Source organism: Lacerta agilis, chromosome 14 (assembly GCF_009819535.1).
Source record: "Lacerta agilis isolate rLacAgi1 chromosome 14, rLacAgi1.pri, whole genome shotgun sequence".
Taxonomy (NCBI): Eukaryota; Metazoa; Chordata; class Lepidosauria; order Squamata; family Lacertidae; genus Lacerta; species Lacerta agilis.
The window spans coordinates 36,462,656-36,472,530 of record NC_046325.1 but is presented as its reverse complement, the minus strand read 5'-3'; the positions used below and the strand labels follow the sequence as shown (position 1 = coordinate 36,472,530).

The following is a 9,875-nucleotide window of genomic DNA, read 5'->3' as shown; positions in this document are numbered from 1 at the left end:
TCTGTTGTTGTAATGGTGCTGCCTTATTGTGTGTTTTAATTATGACATATTTTAATGTTATGGCACAACTTCAATTTTATATTTTGTAAACTGCACAGAGGCTGATTTTGATACTAAGAGATATAAAAATATATATTTGGAGACATCCATTCCCTCCCTCCCCAATTAAGCTGGCAAACTTTCAGTATTGGAGCCAAGCAAAAGGAGGTGGAATTAAAGTAGGGGAGGCGAGGTGGTTGAGAAGACAAGTCTAATTATTGTCCCCACTTTCCATTTATGGACAAAAGTAGGCAACCCTCCCCTTCACTTTATAGCCAAATTGCTAAGCATGAGTTTGGCAACAGACGTGCAGGTCTGGCTCAGCTCCAAGTGAGAAATCAGAAAGCATGAGAGTGAAGAAAAGAAATGGAGAGCAGGTATGAAAAAAGGCAAAGGGATGGCGAGTGCGTGAGATGCATGGAGATGGCAAAGCAATGGGAGCTGGAGGGCAAAAGAAGACAGGGACCCAGCCGAGGCAAGAGTGAAGCTAGAAAGAGGACAGAGAGAGAAAAGGGAGGGAGGGAGGGAGGGAGGGAGGGAGGGAGGGAGGTAGGAAGGAAGGAAGGAAGGAAGGAAGGAAGGAAGGAAAGAAAGAGAAAGAAAGAAAGAAAGAAAGAAAGAAGAAAGAAAGAAAGAAAGAAAAAGGAAAGAAAGAAAGAAAGAAAGAAAGAAAGAAAAGAAAGAAAGAAGAAGAAAGAAGAAAGAAAGAAAGAAAGAGGAAGGAAGGAAGGAAGGAAGGAAGGAAAGGAAGGAAGGAAGGAAGCAAGTAGGTGATGATGTGGGATATGTCAAATACAAATTCTAGAGAGGACTAACTGCCTCTTTGGTCCGTTGGTCGTTAGGCTGCTGCTGATAGAAGTGTTAAGTAGTAAATGCTCTGATGGAGTCTTTTTAGGACTCACTAATATCTAATATGGGACGCAGGTGGCGCTGTGGGTTAAACCACAGAGTCTAGGGCTTGCTGATCAGAGGTTGGCGGTTCGAATCCCCACAACGGAATGAGCTCCTGTTGCTCAGTCCCAGCTCCTGCCCACCTAGCAGTTTGAAAGCACGTCAAAAGTGCAAGTAGATAAATAGGTACCGCTCCGGTGGGAAGGTAAACGGCGTTTCCGTGCGCTGCTCTGGTTCGCCAGAAGCGGCTTTGTCATGCTGGCCACATGACCCGGAAGCTATACGCTGGCTCCCTCGGCCAGTAAAGCAAGATGAGTGCAGCAACCCCAGAGTCATCCGTGACTGGACCTAATGGTCAGGAGTCCCTTTATCTTTAATATCTAATATATAGTTTATATTTTTTGTAACCTAAGTATGTACTCAATGAATCTGATAGTAAACTAGTTTATATTATTATCATTCAGATTCATGTGTATTTCTCTTTTAAGAGGAACAAAAGGGATTAACAACCAAGAAGGCAGGAAGGTAGAAGACATAATTATTGAAAAGGACTCAAATGAGTCAGCAATCCGCTTGCTGCTGTGTAAATTCAAATAAGGAAACGTTTAACCCTGCTATATTGTATATAAACGTTCCTACAATGAGGAGGCAACTGGTTCTCAACATGGCCCAAAGACCCAGGCTGTGGAACCCTTGCTGAAGCTAAGCAGGTGTGGTTTTGTTTGGTCAGCGCTTGGACCGCAGACCTCCCACATCTCCTGTCTTGAATTCTATGATGAAAAGGGGATAGAATACTAGTAAAGAAAAGTGAGGCGGAAAGGGGAACATGGCACCATACAATACCAGTATCTCTACCCTCCACCCAAGAAGGACTAAATGCAGCTTGGGGAGTCTATTTACATGAGAGTGATAGGGAGAGAGTGTTAAAACATTCTCTCCTCCCCCAAGTGCATCTGCTCTGATCAAAATCAGAGCTGAGGGTTGGCACTTTTAGTGTTTTTTTGGTTTTGTTAATAAATCAGGAGATCCTCTCAAAAGTTGCTTCCAGATTGTTTATTATGGGTTGGGTTTCTGCTCATATATGCAAGCTTTTTTTTTGCAGGGACCGGATGCTGTCATTGGGACCAGAATGCCGGCCTTTATTGTTTTCCCCATATAATCTGGATTTGCCCTTTCCTGGGGGAAATCTGGTTTTGGGTGGTTGTTGTTTTTTTTTAATTATTATTATTTTTAAAAACCCACTATTGTCCACACTATGTGAATACACTGCTTGAACTCTTAAGCTCCCATCAGGAAGCACCCACAGAGGGCAAGTATAGAAGAGGGAAAGGATTAGACAAGAAAGGTGAGGAGTGGCAGAAAGACACACAGAGAGAGGAAGAGAGAGAGACAGGAAGGATGCAAAGCAGCACAAATGCAGAGACCGTAGAGAAGGAGGTAAAGGGAGAAGAAGGCTAGAAAGCAAAGTCGACGAGAGAGCAAGATGCATGCTAATGCTAGATTCCCATGTTCATTTTTGTTTTCAGCAAAGGCACTCGCTGCAAGGCGGCTTCTCGCCATCACTTTCAGTTGGCAACCCTTTCTTCTGAATTGCAGGAGACGAGAAGAGCCCATTCCTGCCGTTCATCAGGACCAGGAGAGCTCTTGACAACAAGAGGAGCGACCAATTGTGCCTGATTGTAGGAGGGCAGGAGACTGTGGTCTCACCCCTTCATGCGATGGCTTGCAGGTATCACGTGACAATGAACTATGGGAAATTCTCAGCTGATACAATAGAGGAAGAGAGTTGTAATAAAGTGACAGAAGAAATGAGAGTCACTAAGCAAGGGCGAGAAGGCAAAGACACAAAAGAAGTGGGAAAGAAAGCAAAGGCGATGTGAATCAAAGCATAGAGAGCAACAGAGAGAGAGAGAGAGAGAGAGAGAGAGAGAGAGAGAGAGAGTCAGTGCAGCAGACAGAGAAGGGAAGACAAGAGCAAATGAAATACCAAGATGCTGACAGTCAAATCAGAAGCAATGCATGGTTATGTGTATCTTTCCAAGTGGCACAGCCAGCTAATTTTAGACGCTGGACTTACAGGTGTTGAGGAGGAAGGGGGAGAGAAGCCTTAAATTCTCTTCCCTCTCCCCCCCCCCCAATCGCCATGCTTTGCAACTCCTCCTACATTCCCGATATGTTAGAAGAACAAAAAAAGTTTGCCCACTCTGGTTTTTCAAAGTAAAACAAAATACTCTTGATCCCCCCCCCACTGAGTGGACAAACAGACGGGGGGGGGGGTGATTTCAAGCAAAAAAGGGGGGAGGCAGATGAAACAGAGTTAAGGCATTCCCTCCTTCCCATTTCCTCACATGTCACATCTAATTTTAATCTGAGAGGGACAAGAAAAATAAAGGGTGCCTAAGCAACAAAAAGAGGACAGAAGCAAAATGGAGATCACATGCAGGACAGAATGCGAGAGAGAAACAGGGAGCAGGATAGGGAAGGAGAAAGGAGCGTTTGCGAGCAAGCGATAGGGGTTCAAGGGAGAGCAGACAAGCAAAGGAGTGTGAGAGTAAGTGGCCAAGGAGGCAGAAAAGCTCAGTGGGAGGCAAACGCAGAGATGTGGCGCAGTAAGCACGGGGTTAGGCTCCTCGTATTTTGGTTTTCTACATGCAGGATATTTTTTGTCTTATTTTGAAAGGGCAATGTTCGGTATCCCCCAGCTGTAGTCCGGGCCCTACCACATCATCCAACCTCTTCATCCAGCTGCGTATGTTGAACCGGACCAAGTATTTTGTGGCCCAAGACCCTTTAGCTTGACTTTCCAGCATGATCTGGGGCAGCGATTCTGAAAGGTGACAGGAGGAGGGAATTGTGGGGCGAGTGAGAAGAGAAAGAGTAAGCAGCATTGAGGAAGCCCCCATTCTGACAAAGCACTAAGGAGCCATTCCCTTTCCTTCCTTCCTTCCTTCCTTGAAAAGGCAAATCAAACTGTTAAATTTATGAGAAGCTATGCATTGGATAGCATCCCCATTAAAACCGCATCATTTCAGGCCACCTGTTCTGCCCACTAAAGAAACTCAGATTAAGTCCTCATTAAAGGCTATAGTCAGGAGGATGTGTGCTCTGTGTTCGTGTGTTTTTTAAAAAAATGAATCTTGGGACAAGGAAGTGGGGAAGAGTACCAGAATCCCACCCTAGACCTACAGCCATACCCTGGAAGTCAAACGTTCGGAAACCAAAGTGCGGCCTCTGATTGGCTGCTTCCTGCAGCCAATTGGAAGCTGCGGAAGCCACGTTGGAAGTTTGGCTTCCGAAAATCGTTCGAAAACCGGAACACTCACTTCCGGATTTCGATCGTTCGGGAGCCAAGTCGTTTGAGATCCAAGGTACAAGTGTACTTTTCTCAGATCCTGTCTCTGCTTTCTGCAATTTCCACAGGCACTGCTAACATGCATTCAAGCGTCACAGTCAGAAGGATGAGGAACTTGGTTCTTAACAAGCGAAAGTGTAGGGTGCCGAACGCTGAGCCTCAGCACTTGCTCAGGGCAACATGCAAACCACTCTGGCTAGAGGGAAGTCCAGGCTCCACGGTACTGCAAGTTACAAAAAAATGCAGCCAACCTCGTTGTGTTTCACCAATGGGGTTGGATGGCCCAGATTGCCCCTCTCCAAAGACCAGCAGGGAAGTTCACGATCCTGTGTTCCATGCTCGACCCCTGCAATCAACTATTCTTAGGCTCAAGGCAGACAAAACACACTTGAAACAATTCAAAGTAGTTTTGAGAGAGGAATCGCTTACTATGGTGTATGCAAGTTTCTTTTGTTCCACTGTCACCTGTGAACAAACAGGTTTGGCAGGTTTTAAAAAATACCTTCCAGGCCTGTTTAACCAGAGGCAAAGGGTGGGATGAAGGCACCAACAGCAGCGCTTTTCAGCAAACTCCAGCCTTGCTTTGCTCCTGTCCTTCACTAAACCCCCTGCCAGTTAGGAGTGGAGAGCTGAAAGCAAGCAAGTCTTCAGTCACATCCTTAACATACATGTAAAGCACTCTTAAAGTTGTACCAGAGTCATGCTTCCAACACCCAAAGAATCTTGGGAACTGTAGTTTCTTGGGGGGGGGCCTTCAAACAACTCTCCTTAATAAGTTCTTAGAATTCTTTTGGGGAAGCCACGACTCTTAAAAGGGTTTAAATGTTTGGTGTGGATGTGGCCTTCATTCCAGTCAAGAGGAAGTAGGTAGCAGAAGCAGCAGCAACAACAGAAGAGGAGGAGGAGGAGGAGGAGGAGGAAGTAAAAGAGGCAGAGTAAAAGAAATTAGCCAGAATCAGGATTTTATTACAGTAACAAGGAAACAGTGGGGGGGGGGGGGGAAAGAACAAGCATCTATATAGAAGGGTTTCCCTGAGATATTGCACTGTGAACTGAGCAGCTACTACCAGACACTCAAGCCCAGAAATACGTGGAAAGCAAATTGCTAGAAACAGAAGCGGCTTCTGCTTTGGGTTCAGCATCCATCACAGGAAAATGAATTAGCTGCCTCCAGTTTTGTCTTTGTTCTGTTTTTAAACTGCCTCGTAACATTCCTTAGGCTTCCACTCTGCAGCACTGAGTTCTTTAATGCCCTTTTGCTTCATCGGAAACTCCTTGTGTTATCAGTTTCTAGGACTTCTTTTCGCATTGTCTCTTTTGCGTTTTTAAAATAATATTACAATTTCTTTTCCAGCTATAAACATTCCCAGTTTGGTTTTGTGTTTTTTAATGAATGAATCAAAACCTCAGCCCTCAAAAAAAAAAACTTTTTATTTTTTAGGGGGAAATCCGGGCAAAATTAGGTACTTTTATAAAGTCCTATGGATCTGAATGGGAAATGTTGAGCACATTCAGATCGATGGGACTTGGAATAGTGTCTAAACTAAGTTTGATGCAGAATTGGCTGAGATCCAGAAGAATGTGTGAATATATACATACATGTGTGTGTGCGCACACATCATTCTCTAAGCACAGATATGCAAAGCCCTTGCACAATATGATGTGCACAGGAGGGTCCTGCAAAACAGCGCCTGATTGTTGAATAGGTTCACGTGGAATAGAACCCCTGCATGAGTTCATTTGTTTTTTCTGTGCAAGGAAAACATCTGCTACTAAGCCCTGCACACAAAGCCATTTTGGCCATTAGATATACAGTGGACCCTTGGCTTACGTTACCTTTGGGTAACGTAACTTTCGGGTTGTGAACGTGGCACACCTGGAAGTGTATACTTACAGGTACACTTCCAGGTTTCACCGCACAAGCATGCGCAGAAGCACTCTATTGCGCCGTGTGCATGCGCAGAGGCGGCACCTCTAGATGCGGACTTTTCGGGGTACGTACGGACCCCCGGAACGAATTAAGTTCGTATCCAGAGGGTCCATTGCAGACAGATTCACAAAAGAATAAAAGATAGGGAAGTAATATTTATAAAAAAATATACTGTGATTTACCCCGACTTTGATAAAAAAAATAATAATCTCAAAGTTTTCACAGAAAAATAAGAGGCTGGCTCTTGAGCTGATACCCAAAGCAGATCTGAAGTACAGGGGAGCACAAAAAACTACAGTATGAGTGCATCATGAAGAAAATATAAAAGAGCAATCAAAGAGGAAGAAAAGGACAGGAAATGAGAGAAGGAAGGGGAGAACTCCAGAGAAAGATAGAGACAGATGAGCGCCAGATTTAGGGTGGTACAGGCAGACCCCCTGCACAGGGCGCCAAGCCAAGGGGGTGCAAAACTGAGAAGATCAATTTGGGGGTGCCAGATTTTTGCCTTGCACAGGACGCCATATTACGAAAGATTACCAAAGTCCCCCCCCCCCCCCGCACCGATGATTCTGAACCTCCGCTAGCTAAACCATATGGCGGAGCTGTAACACCGGGGGCGGGGGGGGGCTACACCCCAGGGAACCCTGGGAATTGTGGCCCGGGACAGTCTTAGGAACCACAAGCAGAGAATTCTCAGCATTTTCAAAACTACACATCCCAGGATTCTTAGGGAAGCCATAACTGATGCACATGTTGTAGTGAAGGTGAATTGAAATCCAGAAATAGCCTGGAATCAGTTTTCGTTCTCACAGTTCCCCAGTCCATCTGCCAAAATCTAAGGACCTGAGTATCCTTGGTTGAAGAAATACACAATTCTATCCTTGATTCTCCACAATCTTCCTCAAGGTTGCATAATCAGGTGCCATGACTATTTAAACAGCTTTGAAACTGGTTTATGGTTGTGGCGGAAGGACACCAAGGAGATTGCTCTATCACAGAGAACTCCAGGGAATGGCTTTTGCGAAGGCCCTAGCTTGCCCCCACTGCCGCAAAGTGAACTGGATTTGCTTTCACCTTGCCAATCCTGTAACCTAGCTGTGGTTGCCTGTTTTCAGTTTGCCCTGCATCTGAATTGTGTCGACCATCCAACTGGTGGCCAACAGCAAAACACAGGAGAGGCCAGAATTTGTGAGTAACGACGAAGGCTTTGAAGAGACTGGAGGAAGCACCTGAATTGTTGTCGTCATTTGACCGTCACCCAGAATTAGCGTCCTGCTGGTTGAGAGGTATCTTCACCGATCACCTGCCTGCCTTCCTCTCGCACACATATATATACACCACACACACAAACACACGCAAGGTTCTCAGCGCCAGGTCCCACCACCTGTGCCATCAGCTCACAGGTGCCTCCAAGATGCTCAGCGCCAGCGCTTGGTCCCTCAGTACGGAGTGAAACGGTTGCATCCTCCTCGGTACAAGCTGGCCTGCCAGAAAGAGAGGGAGCAGGCGTGTGAAGGGAAAGTTGTACAGGAGGAAAAGTCAAAATAATAGGACAGGAAGGAGTTAACAAAAAAACTATGTTGACCTCTTAATCCTCATCACCTCCTGTAGCAAAGCCTATAGGTCATGCAACCCCTCTTGCTATCTTCTTCTCTTCCTCTGGTACCTCCTACAGTTTTATTGTTAAACTGGGAATTCTGCAGGGACTTGTCTATTTACATGCATTACGTTTCTGAGCACAATTCAAAGTGCTGGTGTTGACCTTTAAAGCCCTAAATGGCCTCAGCCCAGTATACCAGTCTCCACCCCCATCGTTCAGCCCAGACACTGAGGTCCAGCGCCGAGGGCCTTCTGGCGGTTCCTTCACTGTGAGATGTGAGGTTACAGGGAACCAGGCAGAGGGCCTTTTCGGTAGTGGTGCCCGACCTGTGGAACGGCCTCCCAATCAGATGTCAAGGAGATAAACAACTATCTGAATTTTAGAAGACATCTGAAGGCAGCCCTGTTTAGGGAAGTATTTAATGTTTTATTGTTTTATCATGTTTTTAATATTCTGTGGGGAGCTGCCCAGAGTGGCTGGGGAGGCCCGGCCAGATGGGCGCAGTATAAATAATAATAATAATATAGTAGTAGTAGTAGTAGTAGTAGTAGTAGTAGTAAAATGCAGTGTATTTGTCTGCGTTGTAGAAACGAAGTAGGATCTGCAACAAAATGTTGCAGTGTAGAGCACTCCTGTTCAGTATTCCAGCCATGCCCCTTTCCCCAGCGTATTCCATTCTTCTTCCACCACCGCCAACAGTTTTCTACACTCCCCCCCAATCAGTTTTCCATGGCCACTGAGCCTGCTGAGTCCTAATTGTCTCCTATCCCCCCCCCCCGTGTGTGTGTGTGTGTGTGTGTGTGTGTGTGTTTTGCATTTCTACAAACTCTGGTGTTCCTCTCTAAACCATTCAATACCTTCCCTCGTCTGCACGGATGGCGCTGTTTTAACTAAAGATGGATCTTTATTGAAAGCATTCCCTACTAGTATATGGGATCACCATCATAATCTATTTTAGCTCTCTGCCTAAAGATAGGAACGTTCACACAATTCATTCCTCACAGATCAACTACATAAATCGAGACTATACCATATGTGAGCAAAATGGCACCCTCAATCAATCAATTGATTTCAGCTTTAAGCTCATAGCAAGACAAGACAAAAAACACAGGAAGAGCAATTACACTCACACAATTAAATTTAAAAGGAAATTGGTGACAATAAAATTAGTGGTAAGCGTCTAAACTTAATATACAAAATAATGTGCATGTTACTTCCAAGCTTTTGGGGTTTTATTTTTTAAGCTTGGGTGGGTAACTGAAAGTTGAGCCAGATAGGAAGAGCCTGTCCTACCATCTTCCTTTCCATTCCCCAGAATTCCTCTTGGGGGCTCTCTTCCCCAACAAATAAGGTGCCTGCAGCTCTAGATTATTTGAAAGGAAGATACAGAGGACAGGAAGCCTGAGAGACCCATGCTTCCTGTCTGTCTAGGCTTCTCCTCCACATGCAATATAGAACTCCCACCAACCACCCTACTTTGGGGAGTTGCATGGCTGTCCTCAGGTCAGAAGTTTGGGCTCAGTCAGACACTGTGACATTTCTAATTTATAACATCGTGCACAAGCTCAACGCACTCTTTCGTTTCCTTCAGAACTTATTAAAGCTGCCAAACAAAGCACCGAAACTGGAATCCCACATAGGAGCAAAAGGAATATGGATTGTACATGCTTGTTATTTGAAAAAGTAGAAGACCCTTAATAGACAGGTAAACACTGCCATCTGCTGGGCATTTTTCAGGGACACAGTCAAGCTACACCCAGTATTGTGATGAGAAGGTTTCACATATCTCTACAATGGTCCTTGCTCAAAAAACAAAACAAAACAAAACAAAAACACCAGAGTTTGGTTTTAATGACTTTAGCTTTTCTGTTTCTGATCCTTCATGGAAAATTTACTGCCGTGCTAGACCCTTGTACAAACAGCTGTGTTCTTTAGATCTATGATTGCATTGTGGTAGTTTATTAAACAGCTGTTTTTTGTTTGTTTGTTTGTTCCTTCCTCCTTTTCTTTTCTTTTCCTTTTTTTATAAAAAGAGAGCCAAGCCAAATCGTCCCCCACTGTGA

General features: G+C 44.9%; 1 protein-coding gene across 3 annotated transcripts in view; it reads right to left on the bottom strand.

Annotated features, from left to right (window-relative positions):
- Nucleotides 1-6,818: 6,818 nt before the first annotated feature.
- The window catches only part of LOC117059261 (RNA binding protein fox-1 homolog 1-like), a 37,627-nt gene continuing 34,570 nt past the window's right edge, over nt 6,819-9,875 (bottom strand). For 2 of the 3 annotated variants that reach the window (XM_033170870.1, XM_033170872.1), the window contains exon 12: nt 6,820-7,696. In XM_033170870.1, the coding sequence (XP_033026761.1) occupies nt 7,652-7,696 (45 nt within the window). In that variant the 3' untranslated portion in view covers nt 6,820-7,651. Of the gene's footprint in view, nt 7,697-9,875 lie in introns of all 3 variants that reach the window. The other variant, XM_033170871.1, reaches the window with a different exon arrangement.